This window comes from Saccostrea echinata, unplaced genomic scaffold (assembly GCF_033153115.1).
Source record: "Saccostrea echinata isolate AGI-Se365-2 ecotype Australia unplaced genomic scaffold, CSIRO_AGI_Sech_v1 ptg000054l, whole genome shotgun sequence".
In the NCBI taxonomy this organism is placed as follows: Eukaryota; Metazoa; Mollusca; class Bivalvia; order Ostreida; family Ostreidae; genus Saccostrea; species Saccostrea echinata.
The window spans coordinates 15,453,751-15,479,233 of NW_026889803.1; the positions used below are offsets into that span (position 1 = coordinate 15,453,751).

Consider the following 25,483-nt stretch of genomic DNA (forward strand, 5'->3'; position numbering starts at 1 on the left):
AAAATCAAAAGTATGAAAGTGAAATGGTTGTAGAATCACAGGCACCTGAAGCGTGGACACCCCCACCCCACTAATAAAATATAAGGAGTCTTTATTTTCTCGAAAATATGTAATTTCTCCGCCACTTCCATCTGTATGTCATTCTGTGCAATTGATTGTTACTTTAGTTAAGGTTTAAAAAATTGTCCATATACGGTATAATAAAAATACACTTTTTTATTATACCCTATATGGTCAATTTTTAAATCTTAACAAAAGTACAAACCGATTGCACAGAATGACATACAGACGGAATTGAAAATATCTTAATTCCGAGAAAATAAAGATTGAAGAAATATCTTAATTCCGAGAAAATAAAGATTGAAGATGTTTTCCACGCTTCAGGTACCTGTGGAAGAATGCATGCATGCGTGCTTTCATAAATGAAGAAACGCTCTGATAATAATTTCACAGTATTGTTTTTGTTTAAAAGTAACCCTTACTTACTTCACATAATTCAGCGCTTTGAAACAACTGTTATGCCATAAACATTAAGATCGCCGTGCTATAAAAAAAATTACAGGGGCATATTTAATACGGTAGCGGATCCAGCGGAAAGGGGGGGGGTCTGGACTCCCTAGGATTTTCATTTTTATATAGTAATCTAAGAATGACTTTGCCACCCTCACGGCCCCTCCCAAGTTTATAGGAAGAGTTATAAATATGAAGGAAAGTGGCTTGTCCATGAGATCTTGATGTAATATATATTTTTCTTAATCATAAAACCCCCCTTCCTAATCAATAACATGACTTGACCACCAATATGCCATATAAAGATGATTTATACAAAAAGTAAAAAAAGGCCCAAGTGTGAGAAGGGAAGGGTGTTTCTGCCTTCAAGCAACTATGAAAATATGGAGATTATCAAAATTGATAGACATGCCTACCCCTGTCCTCTATTTGTAGTTTCTGTTATTTGTATGTTTAAATAAGTCTTCTTTTTTAAGAATAAACCTTATATACAGTTCTTTTAATGTATTTGTCAAGGGTGGATTAAGGTCAAGGACTTTTTTCAAAGTCAAAAAGGGGGATGGGGGATTCCCCAAAATTCTACTAGAAAAGAGGCCTTAATATGATAAACCTAATTTGTGGAGAGGGGATTTGGACACAGTCTTATCCACATGTGCGTATACGTAACATTAAATATTGTAAAAAGAAAACACAGCTACTTTGTAATAAAGCAATAAAGCTGGTTTATTCAAGTTTTTAAAATCTTCAAAACATATACAAAGTGAGATCATAATACATCATAAACAGTAACTGAATAAAACATCTCTGATGCCAGGACTGCTTTCATACAAAATTGATAACTTCATTGTCAAGATGGAATATGATACATAAATCTTGACAATAAGTGTAAGAATACTGTTGTATTAAAAAAAAGAAATATTTTAATTATTATCATTTTTACATTCTCCAAAGTTTGGAGATGAGAAAATTCATATTCAATATTTCTTATTATATAGATATATATATCTGCCTCTGTTTCTTTTGTGATATGTTTAGTTTTTAAGAATATAATGCATATGGATCTAAATTAATTTAAAGTTTGAAAAATAGTTTTGAATAAAGAAACAGAAAATGCATGCATTCAAAATACTAGTATTTGATATAAAATTAAAATATTGTAGGTTGTACAGTAGAACAAATTGTGAAACAAATAAATAACAATATCTGTGTATATCAGCTTAAAAACAGGACCATTTATAATGCTGAGTTATTATAACTATTCAAATTCAATACCTTAGCAGCAAAGACAACCTTGACAAAATTGAAAAAAAAAAAAAATATATATATATATATGTACATGTATGCGCAGCACTGACTACATTGCAAATATCTTTTGAATTTTAAAAACAAAACAAAAAAAAGCCCTTATACTGAATGTCAAGGGCTGTACATAGGGAATAGTTTGCTGTGAATGATCTTAACAAATATGATATGTATGTAACAATTATGTTTGTGAACAAAGAATGGAAATACTTTATATTTAATAAATAAAAAAAATATGGAATGATAATTGATGAATGGCAATAAGTATCAAAACAAATAAATTGGAATGAAATAGGGAATGATTAATACTCGTGGAAAAAGGTAACTTGAATTACAAGGACTCTCGCATGATATCACTGAGAACCTATAATATTGCAAACATTGAGGAATGGTTGACAAAATACAAAGTACAACTCTGATAAATTTAGATGAAATAATGGAATGTTTATGCATCGTATATGTCTCTGAAATGTATTCAACTGTCCTATTCATATACTGCTAAAGCACAAAAGTGTCTGTAGCCTCCAGGAATATTACACTCTACTATGGAGTTGTCTTTCTTGTCATGGAATACATTTCAGCTGTACAATAGAATTTCCAAATGGAGATCACCTTTCATTTTCCTAGTGCTCTATATGTTGAAATTTCTGCATGTTTCACTGTTTCCATGCATTTGTATAAATAAAAGCATGGAGATTAACTTTGCAGATTGTGGAAGAACTTTGGCTTTGAGGGAGAAACACTGGGTTCTGAGTCACCACAGGGATATAGCATGTGAAAGGGTTTATCACAGTGAGAGGATTGGTGCACCTTAATTACTGCAGCAGTAGATGTCACCGATGGGTTTTGCATGATAGACAACAATGTGTGCCGTAGAATTCGTGGTCACAGACTTTGTGTTCAGGTACTAAGTGACACCATGTGTATCTGTCAAGGCAGTCTGCATAGTCTACAAGACAAAATTTGATTCATTAAATATTGTGAAATCATCAGTTTTCAGGGAAAGGGGGGGGGGGTAAATTTTTTTTGTGGTATGGAGAGACCCACTTATACATTACTTGTCCCCCATGAAATGTTTAAATTCAAAACTACAGTATAATATTTCTTTTTCAATCATGAAACTAAATACCCTCAAACCAATATTTTTTCCTCAAACCACGAAAATTTGACCCCTCGAATAGAAGTGATTTTACAGTAATATTTCAACAATTCTCACTGTGACAAAGAGATAACCCTCTCTAAAAGATGATGATAATAAGGTGTGCAAAAGTCTTCCCCACCACAAATTGACCTCAAAATGACAAGTTAGATAATTAATACCGTACCACTGCTATTAGTTGGACAAGCACCGTTTTTACAGAGTTGTGAGGTAGCTGGACGGTTGTCAAGGTCACATCCTAGCGTCTGTTGTCCGGAATCATCTACACATTTTATATCTCGACTCTTCTGTCCCTCTCCACAGGATGCTGAACACTAAATAACATCAACACAAAAGTGTCAACGTATCCAAATCCAATGTTCGACAGATTACCAAACAAAAAACAAAAATTTTTTATCAACTAAAAATTTGAAAGCTTCTAATTCTTAAAGGAGTACATGCTGCTCTACTATGGTGGGATCTAACCTCTTATGTAATAAATGTATAGTACAATTTCATTTATTCTTAAATATATATTCCAAAAATAAAACACTGACTTTAAAGTTACTGATAAATTAAAGGAAACATATGTGTAGAGCAACAGATAAATTTCTGCATTTATGGCAACTCCATACAAACCTGTGACCAGGGTGACACCCTCCATTTTGGCCTGTTGATGACTTTGTGAGGACAGACCATCAGTTTACAGGAATCTTCTGTTGGCACTCTTGGACGACTGGACTTCTTGCAGTATTTATCCCGAGTGGCGATGGTGTTTCCGCGATAATCCACTCTCTTACACACGAGGTACCTCTGTCTAACTCCTGGCCCACAAGATTGGGAGCACTGAATCACAAAAAAAAAAATTAATTTATCTCAACTTCTCAAAATTTAAACTATAACAACAAATGTATACAAGTATCAGGAAGAATGCTTACTGGTCCCCATGGAGATAAATGCCATTCAAAGATGGTGTCCTGTGGACATAGTGACCGTTTACAGGGACGAACACTTGGAGGCTTGTGTCCACTACACATGTGGTCAGCCTGCTTCTTAGCCTTCTTGCCTTTACTTTTGCAGAAAACTTTCCTGGCCTGTGTACCAGTGCCACAACTGACTGAACACTGCAGTGAAATATACAAGTATTAAAGTTTCTGTTTTTACACAAAAAGCCAATGAGAAAAGTAAAATCCTTTAAAAAATTCTTGTTCTAAATAATGACATAAAATGCATGTAGGTAACCAATGCAGTTAGAAAAATAAGTGTTCACTAACATACACTTTCAAAAGTGTTCATCAAATCACAATTGAAAAAAATATCAAGACTGAAAAATTTAGATCAGATTTACAAGTATATCAGAAAAAATATGAATATTAAAATTTTCTCCACACCTTGTGCCATTTGCCCACCCTCCAGACTGGGGGACATTCCTGTAAGTTACACCGTCGCGTCCGGACAGGCTTAGGCAAACTCTTACAGTTTGATTTCTTGACTCTTTTATCACGGGTTTTTGTGACTCTTTTCCGACAAAAGATTTTCCTCCTCTGTTTTCCCCTCCCACAAGTTTTGGAGCAAGAATTCCATTCCTCTGGGACCCACCTAAAAATTCAGACATACTGGTGGTTATAATGTAAGAAGTTTTGTAATTTGTTCCCTTATCACATAATAGTGTTTATCATTTTTATGATAAATGAAAACTAGTTAAAAGTAAAATTTTGAGGGAAATTTTTTAATCATTGATCAACCTGTTACATGTAATTACCTTGGAGGACATGGTTTCTCGTTACAAGGAACTAATCCAGTTGCTGGTTTTTTGCTTTGGTCACACAGAGACTCGTTTACTTCTTTATAATGATTTTTCAGACACTTGGCACTGACATTCTTTTTACCTGTAATAAATATAATATATGGTTATATATTCATTCAAAATTTATGTACTGTATCTGTTTCATGTGTCCTAGAATTTCTAAGACAAAAAAGCTATAAAATCATCTCTTAAAATTTTTCTATATAAAATACAGTCAATCCTTGTTATCTTGAACTCAATGAAAGCTATCCAAAGATTCGAAATATTGAGGTTAAAATGCAATAAGCAAATAGTGGTTAAGACTTCCAAATCAATTTGACATATACATGGAATTTGAGATATTGGAGTTCAAGATACGAAAGTTCAACTGTACAAATGTATGGTATAATTTTTGTCTGAGTGTCAAAATTTAAAGAACAAAGTAGTACCTCCTGCACATGGTTCAGAACAAGAAGAGGCTGAGATACTCCAGGTGTAATTATCTACAGGGGCGTGGCTCCTCAGCTGTGAGATCTGATGAGGGATGGCATATTTATACTGTACCCCTGGGTTTTCATCCTGCACAAGTATCTGAAATTAACAATTTTAAAAAAGATTTTTGATTCTGTTGTATCCCTTTTGTTTAATGTGAAATACAGCTTTCAAAAACTGAAAACTGATCTTTATGGCTTCAAAGAATTTAAATTAATGTTAGCTTTAAAGTATCAACTCTTACTTCAAGAACCAGGTCTTCTCTCAATGGGCCAATGCTCTCCAGGGTCTCTGGCTCATTGTAGGGTCTTTTATAGATAAACTTTGCTCCACCCAGTAAATACTCCCCCGGCCAGGCCACGCGCTGATGCCCATTCAGGTAGTACTGACCAAAAATATCCCTGACCGCCAGGTAGTTAGAGGACAGGTTCTTCTCAGAGATTTTAATTGACCTGGCTGATTTGGGTATTATGGCCACAGGAAAGTAAGCTGCAAAATTGCAAAAGCATTTTTCTTTTTAAAAATGATCTCTCTTGCTATGTTCTTGTTCTTCTTTTTAACCATTTCACAAAAGTAAGCCCTGTGTAATGTTATTTGAAAGAAGAAGCTAGAATTAATTCAGAGAATTACCCGGTACTATAGAATTCTAGCATTAGAATTCATTGTTTTGATCATCATTTATGCTGTGTAATTGTAACTTCCTTACTATTAAGTTTGGGCTGCTCAGAATATTCACCCTGAATAATTCTACAAGAAGAGTTATCCCCCTTACACACTCCACAGATATCATTTTCTGCAGTTGAGCCCACGATCATATCACATCCTATTGGCTACAAAAAGAGAGTTCAAAGTTCAACAAATTATATTGATTAAAAGGATAATAAGGTTTCAAATATGAATAAAATCAATATTTTCTAGCAATATATAATGCTAGAGGGTGCTTTAGTTAGAATTCTTTAGCTTTCTAGCTTTAGTCAGAATTCTTTGGCTCTCTGGCTTTTGTCAGAATTCTTTAGCTTTCTAGCTTTAGTTAGAATTCTTTAGCTTTCTAGCTTTAGTCAGAATTCTTTGGCTCTCTAGCTTTAGTCAGAATTCTTTGGCTCTTTAGGTTTCCAGCTTTAGTCAAAATTCTTTGGCTCTCTAGCTTTAGTCAGAATTCTTTGGCTCTCTGGCTTATGTCAGAATTCTTTAGCTTTCTAGCTTTAGTTAGAATTCTTTAGCTTTCTAGCTTTAGTCAGAATTCTTTAACTTACTTGACATGCTCCTTCCACACAGATTTCTTTATCTCCGATACACTTCATTCCATCTGTGGCTGTATGTTTTATTGTGAATACATAACTACTGGTCTCTGCTAAACAATATAAAATACAGGGTTCCTGTGCTGCAACAAAACAGAAATAGGCATAATGATAAATTCTAAGAATATAATATAACAACATACAGCAAAAGATTTCAAAATAATTTCATTTCAAAAGTCCTTTTATCAATGGTAACAAACATTTTGAAGTGAAGTTACTAATTGTAAATTTAATGTTACCATTATACATCTTCTGATGAGGCCTCCAGTCTAACAGCCATCCCCTGAATGGCTTCTCATTATAGGATTGACACTGTTTGTTGTGAAAATCTATTTCACCCTCTGGACAAGGCTACAAATAAAAAAAATCATAAAACCATTCACTTTTATTTTCATTGGTTAGCACTTATTAATGAGAATTGAGCATAAAATAAATCCCTTTCTTTACCTTTGAGTTGCACAACTTATGAACTTTGGCTTCTCCATCACAGTTTTTTCCTCCATATTGTGGTCTGAAAGGAATTAAGTATTGAATCTTCATGCATTTTTTTATTCAAATAAGAAACCAACTTAATTGCATCATGACCACACAGAATAAATTAAGAGTTATATTTTTCTTCTACTCACAGTGGTTTATTGCACTGCCTCTCCCTCATGGTGACCCCTCCCCCACAGGTTCGACTACAGTCTGTCCAGTGTGTCCACTGTGACCAGCTACCATCTATTGGAGAGGGTCCATCCTGACCAAATTCCACACATTCTCCTCTTCTACACCACTACAAAAACAAAATATCTGTCAGTTTAGTCATCCTGACACTGACATACACTGGCATCAGGCAAATACACATTCATATTTCAGCTCTTAACCCCCCCCCCCCCCCCCCCCAAATAAAAAGGAAGAAAGTAGAAAGCTGTTTCTCAGTGATAAGAGTTACCTTTCCATAACCACAGGAGGTACCCTCTGCTGCTGGTAAGAACTTTGTCTCACATCTCTTCCTCCCTCTAAAGCACCATAGAGACTTACATATATCCTACAATACAAACCAATGGATAGTGATCAAAACTTTTAATTGAGCCAAAATAGAAATGAAGTTAAGCAAATTTCTTCTTGCTGCATCCTATGGATTACAATTTTAGTTTCCAAAAGATTTGTGACTTTAAAAAAAGACTCACTTTACCAAAGTCTAATGTACAGAGCTGGGCCCGCCTCCCAAACTGCCATTTACACTGAACGTCAGCATCATAGAGTTCTCCAGGAAGCTTCTCAGGGAACTGTAGCTCTGCAACTTTTGTAGGTTTGTCTGTCAGACACTCTGCTTGTGGAGTACTACAAAAAAAATCTTACTGCATGAATTCATGTTAACTCTATTGATTAAATCTCTAAACCTCATCTTTCTGCAACTTTTTATTTAAGGCATGATCTTGGCACCAAAATCTCGACTTACTTCATGAACTTCATCAGGTAAGTTTTACTGCAGAGTGACCAATGGAACTGTCCATCTTTACTGACCAGTGTGGGGGACATCAGGGTTCCTGTTGTCTTAGTACAGTGGTTACCCTCACCATCATGGAACATTCCAAAACTGAAACATAAACTCATTATCATCTTCATTATCATCACTTTCATCAACATCATCTTTACCATGTAGTCATTATGAATTTGCTTAAGGTCTGACGACACGTTCCTCAAATATCTGTTTTGTTTTTCCTTGTAAAATATAAGAAATATTCATAATATTAAAATAATCTTGTGAATTCTAAACTGTTTTCAAAATGTCTTAAAAAATAAATGCAATAAAAATTGTGATTTTGAAAGTCAAGTTATTCTAAATAGGATTATATAGGAAACACCACCCTCTGGTATCTTGCACAAATGCCTGGTAATGTACCTCAATTTTTTGTGAGGAAACTTGTTAAAGTAGAAGTACTTCAATGACAAATTCTTTGAAAAAAATATATATTATTGAGGAACGTGTTGTCTGACCTTAAAGGGTCTTACAAAGATATAGGTAATGTTATATAAATTTCTGGAAGCTAGCCATTTATTACATACTTTTAACATCTTCACCTGTCATCAATATTATCATCTTTTTATATTCAAATAAAGGGCATTACAGAAAATATGAAGGTAATATAATATTGTTTTTACAAACTAGTTATTTTTAACAAGATTTTCCAGGTATTGTAAACAAGGTTTTCTAAAACTTCCTGATGTCACTTTCAAGGTTAAATGGTTTGAACATATAAATCCATTTTTCATACTTATGTAAATTATATCACAATCTCAAATACTAATACGAGCATTCTGAATTTTGTCTTTCTCCAAGATAAACTAGAGAAATTTGAAATTGTAAACCACGCAAGAAAATAGAACAGGGAAAAACAAATTACAGAAAGTAAGGCAAGTCATCCCATAAACGTCAATTCCACATTTAAGTTTTATTACTTGTCTCTTTATCATAATTGTTGCACTAACCATGGAATAAAATTACATTTTTACAAGGACTCAAAGGTTCCGCAACCTTGCCCTCCAAAATCTGTTGCTTTTAAAAACAAAATACTACTATTAAAGCAGTCTGTATGTAAAACTACAATTTATTCTTTTCTGTTAAGGTGGTTTATAATATTTGTTATGGCAACTTGAGAAACACTGGTAACCTTGGCATGCCAGAACAACTGTGACTGAATTAATAAACAGCTCTTGGGAATTACTTACTTATGACCCATTTCATGAGCAATGGTGAATGCTGTTGAGAGTCCTGTGTCCTCATTGATAGTGCAGCTTCGAATTCTATTGCACATACCCTCTATGGGAGCAAAACCTACAAGCAACGTGTACATTGCAAATATTTCTCTCTGTAACTGCACTGATTGAACATATGAAAAAAATAAAATGTCAATTACAAGAAATGACAGAAAAATAGTCTAAAAAAGAAAAAATACTAGTATTTAGAGGAATTTATATACAAAACCTGAAGGAATAAGAAAACACTGTTTAACAGTTTTAAAAGTTTTTTTTCCCAAATTGCTTTACCAAGTGTATCACAGGGGGCATTTTTATAAGAGCAGAGGTCCAGTCCTGTCAGGAGAATGGCATGGTCATGTTGTCTACCACTGGCTCCCACTAACACAGACTGCCACGAACAGAAGCTGTTCAGGGTATTATCAGCATGGTATCCTATAGACAACCCAGGCTAAGAATACAAGAGGTCAGAGGTTATTCTATAACACATACAGGCTTTTATTTGTGGCAAAATTCTTATCAAATTACAAATTCTGGAAAAATTATGCCTATATAACAACTAAAATTCCCATACATTTTATTCCTTTTTTTTTTTTTTTTAAGTCAGACTGGTTTTTAATATTTTTGAAATTCAAATAAGCTTTTCTTTACTTAATTGTCAGGTTCATTATTGCCTCTGTTCACTCATATAAAAGTTTGCTTCAACACTAAGAATTTCCAAAAGAAATCTAATCTATTATTAAAACACACTCAATTTCAGCATACCTTCTGGAGCAAAACGGACAATTAAGGCCTTGAAACCTGATGATAATAGCCTTGTATCTCAGTGAGAGTTACCTCTCTTACCAGAGGGTCAATGAACCTTAAACCATTTTAAATCTTAGAGTTAAACCAACCTCATCTCCCTCCAACACGACTAGTCCAACTAGAACGATATTCAGGTTATCTCCGAGACTTGGATCAGTGAAAAGCTCGGATACCTATCATAATTTACAACCAAATAAACCATGTTATCAGTATACACAAAACAAATCTCTATACAAATAACTCTGAATAATTCAATCTTTCTTTAGGATTATATATGTATTTAATTCTCATTCAATTATTTTCAAAAACTTATGTCTGACTACTAGCCTAAAATCAATTAATTCATACCATATTGAAAAGAGTTAGAGTGAAAGTTGTAATATTGTCTTTGCCGTGTTTGTAGTACATAATCTTATCCACCACCACCAAAGTTTCCACGATCCGCTCCTCATGTTCTGTTATGGCTCTCTGGTACTTCCTCCACAGTGGCTCCTCCCCCTCATCAGACTTCGTCAAGTTTTCCCCCAACACCTTGAAGTCATCATCACTTTTGACTACAGATGTACTTCTCTTATCTGAAATTGAAAAAAAAACCAATATCTTTCAATTTCTCAGTCAAATAAATGCTAGATCATTTTACAGTACTTCCTCTGTCAAATACAAAAAAAAAATGCACTTTTAACAGGTACAGTACAATTCTCAGACACTTTTGTATAGGTGGATTTTTGTTCTCTATTTCATACATTATAGGAAAAATATTAAAAAAAATAATGTGGATTGTGTGAGAGTACAGCATTCATTGTATTACATTTACACTGAAATCAAAACAAACCAATGAAACTCGGTTGTAGGGAACTCATTTATAATGAAATCTTGATAATAAGGAACTCTTTATGAATCCCATAGAAGACTTTTCACTCTCTTCCTTCTAAGGATATAAACAATCTTGGTCATAGGGAAGCAAAGTTCTTGGTCCCAGAGAATTCCATATAATCAAGTTTTATTGTAGTACAGTAATATGTTTCCTAAGCATTTCATTTATTTGTGAGGCATAATTTTCATGAATCCTTCACATACTTCTCATTATTTTGAAGAGTTCTTCATTTTTTGTGTCTTTTGGCACCTTCCTGAATTTAGTGCATAAATAAAGCCCCTTGCAATTAATATATGGTTTACATTATTCATGGAGAATTCTGACAAGCAACATTGCAAAGAGTTGGCAAGCTTTCTCAGCCTGCAGAACACATGATAACAGACCTCTGACAGGCTTTCCACAGTACTGTGTCTGTCTGACTGTCAGTGTGGATCTTCTGTACAGTTTGTGTGGGCCGGTGAGGGGATCAAACGTTGGCCTAACCCTGTGCTGTTTGTATGGTTCTATAATGTAGTCCTCTTCAGCAATCCTTATGATACCATTCTGAAATTACGTTTGAACATTTTACATGCACATCAGGTTTAGGCAAATATTACATGTACAAAGAAAATGAAAAATTATTTAATAACATTCCACATCAAGTTCTTAGCATAAGTGGAATAGTCCACTATGGTTAGATGTATATGTCTTAATGTTTTTATTTTTGACCACACCAAACCAAATCTTGAAACTATATTAAATTTGTATTGTATTAGATCCCTTCCATATCAGCTATCACTATTTATTAATTATCAAAATGAGGCTATATTGCAGAAAAATACATGTACATGTATCTGACTGACTGTTGTGTCATATCTTCAATCAGCATTAAAAAATTCCATCTAGAGCATTATTAAAAACCACATTCTAACTTCCAAATGTCCAATAAAAATATAAGTACATGTACTACAAGTAGTAATTAACCCTAAATATTCAACAAAATTGAATATTATCGAATAATTCTGTTGTATTAAATAAATTAATAAATTATCTCGACTACCATAAACCATCATAAACCACAGTGTCTCATAAAAAACCTCTCTTCTAAAGCCTTCTTTCACAAGTCAAAACAGGTGACACTTTTACCCATAAAAGTCTGACCATTTCAAATAGGATATAGATATATCGCACTGTCATAGGAAACCCCTGTCTGTCCCCATATTGAAAATGACACTGGATTATAATATTCTAACAAGATAGGACACCAGCTTAACAGACATTAATGTCCCTTAAAATGACATTTTTATCTGAAAACACTTTCAGATCTGCCAGTCCAAGCATCTGTTGTATTAAAGGCAGATGAAAAAAAAAAAGAAGAGAAAAAATAAAAAAAAATATGACTCAAGCTCTTTGAATAATGAATTTCCACCTTTGCAGCTTTAAACACTATAGGATAAAAATACAATAATTAATGCTGACATTCACACATACATTTATTAAGAGTATGTAGGGCAGATTTTTTTGGATTATGAATATAAATGCTCACACTTTTTGACAACAGTACACAGAATATGTCTGGTGACTCTTTCACCTACAATCTCTCACTTACGCTTCATAAATACAAGAGAAAAGACAATTTCATTCACATTTTATTTGTAACCCTCAATTTTCACTCATTCATACTAGACCCCATACTTATCTCAGTGAAAGGGAGGTAACCTTGACTGGAGGCTACTTGTCATTTAACATTTGCACTTCCTATAACCCATAATTATCTCAGTCTGCTTAGGATGTTTATTGGTGATAGTTGTCATTTAAAGCCACAATTTTATCTTGAATCTGTATTCTTGTTACAGTAAAAGAAATGCTGTGTTTAAGAAACAATGAAAGTTTGTTATTCATTTTCAGTCAATTATCAAAATGCAACATGTACAGTGCAGGATTAAAGTTTGCACTTGTATGCAGTGAACCTTATAATTTAGACTCAAAATGTTTCTGAAAAAGAGAACTGTAATTCTCCATTTGATGGATCCCCTATATGTTAAATATGCAAACCCTGAATCCATTCTCCAAAAATTATTTCTGATTATAAAGGTAATATTAAAAAAAAAAAAAAGAAAAAAAAAAAAAAGAAAACAGAATATCTTTCATGCACACAGCTGAAAACATTTTAGGAAATTTCTTTTTTTGAAAAAGAGAAAGAAAAAAAATCAAGTAGCACTTTTCAGAAAATAATTTTAAAATAAATCTACATGAACTTGAAATATTCAAACACTTTATGAGTTCCAAAAATAAATTTAGCGAGTTCATGCACATTCAATAAACACTGTGTTGGACCATTCAAGTTCAACAAGATAATAAAAATTTTCCTCTTGCAATAACTCCCCCCCTTTTTTTTAATTATTAATCTTTAAAAAAAGATGTCCAGATTGTGTATGTTACCCTCAAGTAACAACACACCTTTTCAAGTTGATGAAAAAAACATGGTAAAAATTCCTCCTGTCCCTGTAAGCTCTAAAGGTCCATTTTTTCTGACCTTAGCATGTCCTAATGGCAAGGACCCTATAAATATTCCTTATAAATAATCATGCATGATGTATGACTTTCTTTATACTGACCAAGCCATTACATAAAGACAGAGCAGCTCTTCCTCCATGAGAATGCACTTTTCCTGAGTACTGACAATTTGCTGCAGGAAGATGGTCGTCTTTAGGTTCTGCAGTCTCCATGGCATCTTTGGAATGCTTGCTCTTTTTCCTGTGATAAACTTTAAATCCTGGTGCTAAGAGGTTACGATTTTCAGTCAGCTGCATTTCAAATGTGTGACCTTGACCTGTGATATTGAGGTATAATGTGTTTGTCCTTGAAGAGTCTCTTTTGAATCTGTTGCCATGGATATGATGATGTGAGACAGGGTTTCCTGAGAAATCTGATATGATTGGATGAACAATTTCAAAGTCTGCAAAAGAAAATTAAAATGTGTATGCATTACATATACACACCTTTCCTTTTAAAGACCTTTTGGTTTTCTTGAATATGAACAAAGGCAGATTTACAAATCAATATCAACAGAAGCTTATAGAGTTTGGTAAAGTGGGTAGAAATACGTTCATGGAGAGACATAAATGTCCCTCTTTGCATGACATTTGCAACATCAGCAGAAATGAGATTGAGGTCATTTGGAGGTTATTTTATTTTTAAACAAAAAAAGTGTATGTCTAATATTCATATGTAATTTTTGATAGCAATCAGATTGGATCAATAATGGATAGATGGAAAAAAAAGAAACATGTTCAATCAGAAATGTAAAAGGATAGAGGATGAACATGAACAACACTTTTACCCTCATTTATGTTATTAAACAGGACGACTTGTATAAAAATATATTTGCATGAAAGCTTTGCTTTTATTTGTCTACTCTTTTCATCCAAGAGAAAATACTTCTTCAATAGGTACAAAACAGTCAGCTACTGTACATCAGTTCTCTCATAGGGTTGCTCAAATAATCAAACACCCCTGAAAAGAACCACAGCGATCATTGGGGAGACTGTCACCCCACGGATTAACAAACAGTATAATCTCAGTCGGTGTCAAGAAACACAATAACGGAGGTCCGAGTCAAGTTTCTCTCATGCTGAGATAGACTTAAAGGAAAAAAATTAAAAAGGCAAACGCAGCACTGGGTATTCATAAAACATTATAGAATCTAAATAATGTCTTTTGTGAAGAGCCTTCTTAATTCTTTTTTAATTTGCACACAAAGATCAGAGGTCGGACCATTTCTCATGACCTCTCTAAATCTTTACATCAAGTTTTATTGTGATTTATGCATTAGGTTTGCCTTGCTTAACTACCACATATAATTTTTATGAATGAAGATAGGATGAAATAAAAATGTCACTACGAATAATTAAACAGATCAGCTCATCCCGCTTACATTGTTGTGCAAATTGTTTTAAAAATTCCACAAAATGAGGCTCTTAAGTTAACAATTTGAGTTTTATACTTTAAAGAGGACAATATATACTCTACAATGAAACATTAAGGTAATTACTAGCTATTAATCTGCACAGAAAGAGGCTGTGGCACATCCTAGGTACTTCTTTTTTTTTACCGGACCCCCATTACCCAAGAAATTAAGTGATTTATATTCAGGGTAATTAATTTATATACCATGTCTCATGACTTTGCAAAGCTTTGTAGGATCTAAAAAATTTAGGATACATTCCTGTAAAGGCAACAACAGAACATATTTAAGTTATAAAGTGCCTCTCCAAAGGCAGCCATCTTTATTTCATTAAAATTAGTCCAGTGCTTATTTGAAGACAAAAATACAGTAAAGCTTGTCTAATTCAGATGTTGTGTATTTCAATATCTTGACTATTACAATGTAATCTTCAAGTCCCTTTATAAATTCAATTGTTTAAAATGTTGTCTAATCCAGAAAGTTGTCTAATCTTGCCAATTTCTGTGGTGTCTGGATTAGACAACTTTTACTGTTCAACTCCATGACCATATAAGCATATTTTTATCTTTATGAGAAATAAATAAAAAAAATTTCAATTATGATCCTGAAGATTTCAGTTACTAAAATTCAACAGCTATTCATAATAGTTTTATTATCTACAGGTACACACAAGTATCAATATTGCTGCCAAACTGTTAATCACAACAGAATTTGACACTTTTAAAATGTTCTTTAAGTGCAGTTTGCTGACCAAAGATTTTGTGTACAGTTGGTGAAAATGGATAGTTATATGAGGTCATTCAAATAATTGAATCATTACATTTTATTTGTTTCACTCAGCTAAAACTGCCATGAGACAGGTGTTCCTGCCATGATTAAAGTATAAAACCTGACAAAAAGTTGAATTATTGCAGTAGTAAAAAGACAGTCACCAAAAGTTCATTTGGCAACCAGTAAATCACAAAATCATAATTTCTCCCCATAAAAGCAAGCTTTATTGACTAGAACTCAGAGTCCTTTAGAGAATCTGAATTATTTTCCATTGAACGTTTAGTGAGAGGAGGTGTTAGATAGATAGGTTGTTGCTCAGAAACTGGTTCTCATGCTTTAAACTGGTGATTTATAGCTATAACTACTTCAAGGGGGTATTTGGCCCTACCTTAATCTTCAGGAAAGCAGTAGTATATTGCAAGATAATTATGAAGAGGCATAGAATTTTTTTTTCCATTTAATTTACCAATACCATACCTACTCCAGTTGTAGAAGGTGTTAAATTGCAAATGAAACCATTAATTTACTGGGTACATGCATCCTTAAGGACCCTCTCTACACTGCACCCTATTTTCAGGGTACTTTTGTGTAATTAGACTGACCCACCATTTAACATATAAGTAGAATAAATTGTAATCTGAACTTTATCACATAATTTAAAATAAATCCAAGTATTCTAAACATTATATTAGACCAAGATAGAGTATTTGAAAACTTTATTTGCATGTATTTTATCCATTTGAGTAAGCGAAGGCAATTTTTCTTTTCTATTACTTCATTGTCTTTGAAGATTTTTCCTGAATAAAAAAGGCACACTCCCTATATTAAAAATGAGTCAGTTAATTTCAAAATATCCTCTTTCATGTTATATAATTTTCTCAAAGTCCAAAAACATTTTTCATCAGTGTATAGGTCCTTAAAATTAACACACCATATATGTACATATTTTAGAGGAATTCATATTTTGATTAAAACTTTTGTTTTGATTTGTAAATACAGGTATGGTATCACGAAAAATCAACACACAAAGGTCCTGAATTATGAATTCTCCTAAGAAACACTGCAAAATATATCTAATCACTGATCATCCAATTCTAACAAGTTCATTCTATCGATGAGTCTACCGGAGACAGCTTGACAAATGTCATGAATATAAATACCCCATCATTACACATACAGAATAGGTAAAACAAAAGTAATATTTGTTAATTACTGGTACATAAATTATGCAGTAGGGTGATACATACTAATTGAGTCACACTTATAGATAGCTTTCTGAAAAAATTGAAATTTGTGTTTATCTTGATCTGAATGGTAGATTATTTTAAAAGAATGAGAGAACTATTGACAGTTGTTTCATTTTCACAACAGTACGTACATTGAAAACATTGAATACGTAAACATTGAATGAGATGCTACATGTACAAACGAAGTTATATTAAATTTTTTACCTGGTTTATCAGACTTATGAAATTCTTCTGATGCCACTAATATGGAATAAAACAGCACCTGTTAAAAGACAAATATTTAATATCAATAATTATAGTATTGCCAAATCATGTAAGGGTAATATGCACACTAGCAACTGATGAGAGAATAATGTAACAAAATGCAGTTTCAACCATTATGAATTCAAAGTACATTGGAAATATCTAGTTCTTGATGCTTTTTCTATCAATTTTTACAAATGTCTAATTGCTGATTTATCAACATAAAATATTTGGGAAAAATTGAATGATATATACTCAAGGCTTATATACTTATGTTTTCAAAATGTTTAAACTCTGACGTCAATAAATCCTAAATAAATCTTATACTATATCCTACTCATCAACAACACTAAATGTAAACATAAATCCTTTGTTATATCTAATTGCAGGTAGACAAAATGTTGACATTAAGTTTATTGTTATGTAAACCATGGATTCTATAAACAGCCGCAGACAATTACGGAACAGAATACAAATATCGGCAATACAATCGCTGAGACTTCATTATTCCCAGGTCTCCTTAATTTATGTCATTTGCAGATAAGATTTATTTACCACTAATGACAAATCAATGATTCTGTACATGTATAATCTGGGTTTTTGTTCAATCCCCCCTGACAATGTCTCTTAAGTATATTAAAACTACGGAATCTTTTATTACTTGTCAAATTAACTAAGATTCTGTTCTCCTAGTCGGATCTTTCAATGAGTAACAGATGCCATGAGTTCAGAATCGGCGTCACAGGCCAGATACCCATCTAAATCTCCCTTCTCTCTCGCGTCGTAAACAATCTACCCGACACACTAGACCATTCCTTTATTTTTCTCACTGGTCTTTATGAATGAAATTCTAACGATGTGGACTTTAAAAAAAAAAGTTCTTGGCCTGGTGACAATTTTCTGTAACCAAAACCCTCTATCTGACACCTCCGAATGATGATGTAATTATATACATGTTCCAGTTATTGAAGACCATTTGATAGTCATCTTTGTTTGCAGTCAATAGACCCCTTCTGGTCAATTTAAGTTGAAATTGTATTAATGGGAATTCATTTCATAACCTACATGTAGTAAGTACATGCCCTCTGAAAAATTATCATTTGCTTAAAAACTTCCTATATCCAAGCATAGATAAATCAAGACTTTGTCCTACAATAACTCAAAAGATAAGCTCATTAAAAGTACAAATTTCTGTAATCAAAATCTGTTAAAGGTACAGTCCCACTATCAATTCTGTTACTGGAGGAATTTCATTCAGAATTTACTCAGTATTTGACCAATCATTTGAAATGGTCTCAGATAACAGACCCCGATAAACACCCAGATTAGCTTTCAACTGTATCAAGATAGGACAAGGTACCATCATGCAACTCTAACATTAAACCACCTCTTTTGATCTTATTAGCAATAAGCATGTCAACATTTCTATGATGCACGATTTTGGCATTTAACTGTACATTTACGCTCGATAATTTAAGTTGGCAGTATGAGTTTCTAAAGATCATAATCAATGAAAATAAATTCTCAACACAAGCACATGCTCTTCAGTTGTACTTCAAGCAAGTATATGCTCTTAAATATTAATTCAATTTCACAGACTTATTATAACATGACCTTATATAGATCTCATGTACACTGACTACCAATACTGACTATTTCAATAAATGATTTATGGAATTGTATATAAGTGAAAAAATATAGAGAAAAGAACTTCAAAAATTTTACTAAATCATACAGTTGATGAACTAATTCTATCAATACTAGCTAAAATTTAAAATTGTAAAGTAAAAAAAAAAATGTGGTGGCTCAGTAGAAATCAGATACAATGTATTTGAATTTCAGGAAAGTAATGTACAGCTGTACCTGTACTATAATTTTGTTACTTTTTTGGTGTATTACTAGGTATTGACATCTTAACATTACCTAGAAAACATTCCCATACCAGCTTTATAAGAATACTTTTTTCAAAGTTACTCAGTCGTTCAAAGTTATGAAAATAAAATACATTGTTTGACCATTATGAATTAATTGTCCTTTCTGTGTGTTTTTAAATACTTATTACAATATAAATTGCTTTATGAAGATAAACATCATTCCTTTATGTATCTTTTGTGGTGAAGAGTTTCTCATATTGCTTCCTTAATCCCTTCATTTGATATCAGCAATTTTCTAACATAAAATGGAATGAACACTTTATTTTATGACAGAAAACTTAATATTCTTTTAATGAGCCATACAATGTGTTCTACGAACACAACAGTGAAAAATGTGGGATAATCCCTGTTTATGGTGACATATCCTTAGATAAGAATTGATCCCAACTGACCTACAGACAGATACTTTTAAAAATATCTAAATATCTTTATCTGTCGCTTTAAATTTGTTCTTAAGACCCCTTGTGAAAAGAAGGATTGATAAAGCTACGATTCATATAAAAATGAGAAAAAGATTCCAACTTTCCGTATTTACGCATTACTAAGCCTAGAAAATTCTTGTACAAGGTAGTCCAGTTGCGTATTTTAAAAAAAAAAATTTTAACACAGCAAAATAGATAACACTCCTTCAAAAAAGCATCAAATAATCCTATGGCTCAAAATACTTCATTATAGCATTCAAAAATTCTAAGCAACTTTGGTATTAACCAAATTTATTATGACCAAAGTCCTTCTTTCTTTCTTCGACTTATACATGAGGTTAGGTAAGAGGTAAAACTCCCTTGCATACACAAAGATTCCATTCAAAGATTAATGTTGAAAAGTTATACCTGAATGAAACCCGGGGCTTTGAGATGTGTCATCCAAGAGGGTACGTAACAGATTAATCTTACAAGAAGGAAAATAAAGAAAAAAATCTTTATTTACATACAAAGTATATCCGGGAAAAAATCCTTTAAATTGATGCAAAGCATAGTCAGGCCATCTTTAAAAAAATGTTTGTTTGCCCTCTCCTGACTCGGGATAAAAAAATATTGGTGGTAGGTAGGTAATGAATACCCCCCCCCCCCCCTTTCAACATCAGTGCTGAATTACAAAAATTGATTTAATTAAAATAGTTGTTGACGGGATGAGAAAATTCAGGAATGAATAAAAAAAATAATAATAATCGTTTCCCAGAGGTTTTTAAAAAAAAGTTTTAAAGTCTGGCCAATTTTTTAGTCAGTCAGTCAGGAGAGCGCAAACACAATTTTTTTTAAAAAATGGCTTCAGGAAAAAAATAATTCCTAATATTTACTGCCAATATATATTCTTAACATTTTCAACAGCAAAAACATTAAAACACTTCTGATCATTCTGAAAAAAAAAATTGCAGAAATGGATAGCAGTACTAGGACACATAACCAAAGACAGGTAAAGCACTAAGCAAATCGGTAAGACACTAATTTACTGTAATTTCTTGAAGCTCAATAATAGTATTTGTTCATTACTCTGCCAAATATCTGACGATGGCTAACATTGCAGCTTACTGGTTATATATAACATTTATACAAAGAAAATTTTGAACACTTTTATAATGACAAGATGATAAGTACATGTAGGAAGTACTCTGTTATGGATAGAATTTTTAAAGTTAGGTCTAGTTTGCAATATGTGTATACTAGAAGATATAATATGATTTAATTACTGGTACATGTACAATTTCTGATTGCTAGCAATCGGTCTTATGACATGAAAGGAATTTTAAAATTACTTAAAATATGTATTTCAAATTTTTTTTATGTCTTTCTCTTTCAACTTCACCCACATTAAAATATATTTTTATGCCCATTGAGTAAAGGTTCCTTTTTAAACCCGTTTTCTTTGGTCAGCTGACTGCATGAAGCCTATTATTACGTGAAAATATCTGCATATTAGTATTTTATATTAAAAAAGATTGAAATATCAAAGTGTACGAAGCCCAACACTCTTTTAAGACATATTAAATATGACAATACATGATGCTTAAAGTATGGAAGCTTACAAGTCTGACAAACACACTTGAAATTCAAAGATCCTCTAATGGGACACCGTCGCGTGCAATTCAATCACAATTCCACAGCAGGGGGAGATAATTGTTTGATTGTGGGGCATAAGATGAAAAAGACCAGCTTTTCCTTATGGATAATAAATTTTTTTAAAAAGGACCCAGTGGGACTGAAATCTAAGGAGCTTTGACTCATACAAACTCTGTCATTAATACAGTACCCACAGCGACAACCGAGGAAAGTCATATTGAGGTCACAGTTAGATTCATAATGTCTCATTTCAATGTCATAAAACTTGTTACATCTTCTTTTTGGGACTTTTATTACACATTTATATTTTCTTCAAAGGTCAAAAATATGAAGGAAAACGTAAGAAGAATTTTCCAAAAAAAAAAAAAAGATATTCAAGATTAAACATAGGTTCTGTAAGAGTTTTAATACCTTGGAGACTTTGGGATTACTAATGTACCCTGAATAACTCCGGTCTAACCCAGAAAAAGTAATACAAAACTTAATTTACATGATTTCCAAAAGATATACTTTTAGTTATTTGTTAGCAATATTATTCATCTGGGTGTGTAGTGTTAAGAAATTCAAAACTTTATTGACATGTTAGATAATTTTTCCCCTCTGTCTCAACATACAATCATATTACTCAATGATCTCATTAAAAAAATAAAGTACATCTCAGTGCATCATGTGCATTTATTCATCAGAGAGAAATCTGTTCAATGGGCTGGTGTACTGATGCATTTATGATGGTAATGAATATGAAATGTCAGTTGTTATGAGAATAATTAACAGCATAGAAAAATACTGCATTGCGTTCACTTTTTTACCTGTCACAATATAATACGTACTCATTTTTCCATAACTATCTACAGTTATGATATCTGTAATTATCTGCATCTGTTAACCTTGTGATAGAAGTATATTTTGGGTGTGCACCCTAAAATACATATCTGCTCTCTTTAATAGCTTTTGTTCAGCACCCATTCTGTCAACGGCAAAAAGAAATTAGCAGACCATATGCTGGATCATTCCCAGTTCTGCATACCCTTACAAACAATGTGGAAGTCTGTCCTTTTATTTCCTAACACCCAGTAAATCACAGTAACTGGAACATTAATTTTTTACAAGTCAGATAGTGAGGTTACATTAATGTTGGCCCTGCCTATCAAAAAATATATAGTCCCTTCCCTTAAAAGATGAAGTGTGATGTACAATACGTAATAAAGCACGGACCTCTTCAACAGTAATGGGGGCAGCAAATCTGTGACCTGCTGGTACTAAATTGTGGGACTTATATTTTTTTTCCTTTTTTCATTTCGGGATGGGGGGGGGGGGGGGGGTGAGTCAATTAAACTGGAATTCAACAGAATTAAATAAACTTCATCTTTTTTAAGCATATGAAAGGAGTATTGTTTTACAAAGGAACAATCTCTACCCAGAGATATCATTCCTGCTATGCTCCACCTGTAGCATAGCATAGCGTAATATGCCCTCTGATGAGAGATTCAGGAACTAGGTCAAGGACCCTCCGAATAGTTGACCTTATGATTATGAGGTCAGTGGAAACCGAATTACTTCCATCACTGAATTATCTTACTAAGTATGTTCAAAGCCATTTTAAAAATTGATGAGAAACAAATATCATTCAAGCATCTCTTATATCTCTCAACACTTCCCCTCTTCACCTTTCAAGTCCAAGGAATGGCTGTACAAAAGAACAGATCACAGGGATATAGGTAAGTACAGTAAAACAAGTTTACAACAAACAAGATTAAAGCAATTATCTGTTTATAATGTCATTATATCATGTCACCTAGAAGTTCAAAGTAATGAAAAATCAACCCGATATAGCAGATTACAGATACAACAAAGTGATTCTTGATGTCTCGGCCTTGCCAAAAAAAAAAATCCCTTGGATATTCATATTTCACTGTAACTGTGAATGCTGTCCTAAGGATGTTACACAGAAAAAATAAATCTGTTGCAAAGCTAACTGTACGCACATTGTTTTCTCCCTCATATTTTTGGTCAAAGACTTCTGAATAATACACATCTATGGTGATACATTTTTCCAAACTATAGAAATTTGTTCATAGGACATTATGTCCCTCCCCGAGTATATTCGTAATGTAACTTGAAAATTTGTATTAGTTTATGAAGTTTGATGAAGATATCTTGAATAGTTTCTTTAAATTTCAGTTTATACACAATAAATAGTAAAGTCAAAGGTCATTGGGAAAGTCAAAGTAAAAAAAAAATTGGACACAGTTGATGAATTCCCACCAAAACATGCATAAGTGCATAAGCTTACATAAAAGTATCTTAAATATAGTTTCTTTAAAACTGACCTAAATGCAAATCTAAAAAAGGTAAGGTCAAAGTCAAAGGAATGGTCAAGGTAAACAAAAATTGATGCAGCTCAATAGCACACATCAAAATGAATCAGCAAATGAAGTTTGATAAAAATATCTTGATTTGTTTCTTAAAACTGAGCTAAACACAAATTTGAAAAAAAAGTGAAGTTAAGGTCAAAGGAAAGGTCAGGGTCAAAATCATTAAGAAAACTGAGGTCAAGATCAATGGAAAGGTCATGGTCAAAAAAATATTGAGGAGTTGAATAGCTCTCACCAATATGTATTAGCATATAAGGTTTGATAAAAATATATTAAATAGTCCCTTTGAAACTCAGCTAAAACAAATAAAAGAAAAGTGAGGTCAAGGTCAAAGGAAAGGTCAAGCTCAAGATTTTTAGTTGTATTACTCTCACCAATATGTATCAGCATAGGAGTTTGATAAAAATATCTTCAAGTTTCTTTAAAACTTAGCTAAACACAAATTTAAGAAACCTGAGTTTGAAGTCAAAGAAAAAGGTCAAGGTTAAATATGTTGAAGTTGACTAGCTCTCACCAATATGTATCACATATAAGGTTTGATAAAAATATTTTGAATAATTTCTTTGAAAGCGATCTAAAAACAAATTTTTGAAAAGTACGGTCAGAGTCAAAGGAAAGGTCAAGGTCAAAATATGTTGATGAAGTTGAATACCTCACACCAATATGCATCAGCATATGAAGTTTGATAAAAATATCTTGAATAGCTTCTTTAAAATTGAGCTAAACACGAAGTATTAGGGAAAGACAGACAGAAGGACAGATTCGACAAACACTATATGCCCCAGCCATATTCTTGGTGGTGAATAAAAATTATTTATAGAAGAAAGCTGCAATCTATAACCTCATGACCAAAGGTCAAGGTTGTGACTATATCCTCACAATCTTTAACTTTCGTTTACTTTTTAATGATCAAGCCATTTACTCTGTCTGCATTCAGAGAAATAAATCTTTTATGCATGCACACAGTGTCAACACAGTGGGCCAGTAACCTGTCCTTGATTTCAAATCTGCAGATTTCCAAAACTCATATTTATGAGTCATAGTATGTGACCTACACGTACTCTATGCAAAAACTAAATTTTCATTTCGAGAAAGCAAATATTGACAGTTCTAAGGAGAAGACAGAAATTGGACATTATATCAATCAAATGGTTAAACTTGACAAACACAAACTGGAAATTGAAAAATGAAATAAAATTGGCCTCCAAGTGCAATTTCTTTTAATATTAGCTTATAAAGGAGCAGAGTATGTAAAAACATCCTGAGCTGTCATATTATAGTGACCTTCAAACTTTCCACAGTAAACAAGCAATTGAGATTTGTTTATGTGCCAACCAGTCTTTTTAATTAATAAATAAAACAAATAGACCAAATTTAATATCAGATTCCTTCCCATTAAAACCCTGTTGTGTCAATATTTGTTTTTCTCCATCTTAAGCCAGCCAAAGTGAAGTCAAATACTTAAAACGAGGTTAATGGTCTTTCAATTGAATTTAATGTCAACCTTTTATATAAAAATCCTTCTCTATATATTCAAAACCAAATGCAAACCCTTCCCAAGCTTTTCTTCGATCACTTAAATTTCTAAGTGTGTACGTACTATGACATTTGAGAATTCTGTTCACAGGTTTTATGAATGACACGATGTGTAACCAATATAACTTACAACAAATGGGAAAAAAAAATCATTTAAAATCTCTTGATTGATAGGTTACACAGTAAAATATCAACTAAATATAGGTTAATTTTCTTATTTAAAGTAATATATCTATCTTTCCTTATTAAAGTAAATCATTTACTTATTTACATAAAAATGTACATTTGTACTAGCATTATTAATTGGGTATTTACTAACTCGGTCGATATTTTTTTTGATGCATTGAAATAGCTTTGATATGAAAATTTATTCATTTGAATATTTGATAAATGTCAATACTAAAAATATACATAAATATGTATGA

At 32.6% G+C, this 25,483-nt stretch overlaps 1 protein-coding gene across 1 annotated transcript in view; it reads right to left on the bottom strand.

Annotated features, from left to right (window-relative positions):
- Positions 1-1,628: 1,628 nt before the first annotated feature.
- Positions 1,629-25,483, bottom strand: part of LOC133205168 (A disintegrin and metalloproteinase with thrombospondin motifs 16-like) — a 29,964-nt gene continuing 6,109 nt past the window's right edge. The window contains exons 2-24 of the mRNA XM_061340915.1: positions 17,118-17,175; positions 13,547-13,887; positions 11,333-11,492; positions 10,424-10,650; positions 10,165-10,248; positions 9,560-9,719; positions 9,242-9,347; positions 7,971-8,108; positions 7,699-7,852; positions 7,461-7,556; positions 7,153-7,301; positions 6,974-7,037; positions 6,766-6,877; positions 6,482-6,609; positions 5,935-6,058; positions 5,473-5,717; positions 5,186-5,327; positions 4,713-4,839; positions 4,342-4,549; positions 3,889-4,074; positions 3,590-3,796; positions 3,138-3,285; positions 1,629-2,761 (exon numbers count right to left, since the gene is read on the bottom strand). Of these exons, the coding sequence (XP_061196899.1) occupies positions 2,646-2,761; positions 3,138-3,285; positions 3,590-3,796; positions 3,889-4,074; positions 4,342-4,549; positions 4,713-4,839; positions 5,186-5,327; positions 5,473-5,717; positions 5,935-6,058; positions 6,482-6,609; positions 6,766-6,877; positions 6,974-7,037; positions 7,153-7,301; positions 7,461-7,556; positions 7,699-7,852; positions 7,971-8,108; positions 9,242-9,347; positions 9,560-9,719; positions 10,165-10,248; positions 10,424-10,650; positions 11,333-11,492; positions 13,547-13,887; positions 17,118-17,175 (3,480 nt within the window). The 3' untranslated portion in view covers positions 1,629-2,645. The remainder of the gene's footprint in view (positions 2,762-3,137; positions 3,286-3,589; positions 3,797-3,888; positions 4,075-4,341; positions 4,550-4,712; positions 4,840-5,185; positions 5,328-5,472; positions 5,718-5,934; positions 6,059-6,481; positions 6,610-6,765; positions 6,878-6,973; positions 7,038-7,152; positions 7,302-7,460; positions 7,557-7,698; positions 7,853-7,970; positions 8,109-9,241; positions 9,348-9,559; positions 9,720-10,164; positions 10,249-10,423; positions 10,651-11,332; positions 11,493-13,546; positions 13,888-17,117; positions 17,176-25,483) is intronic.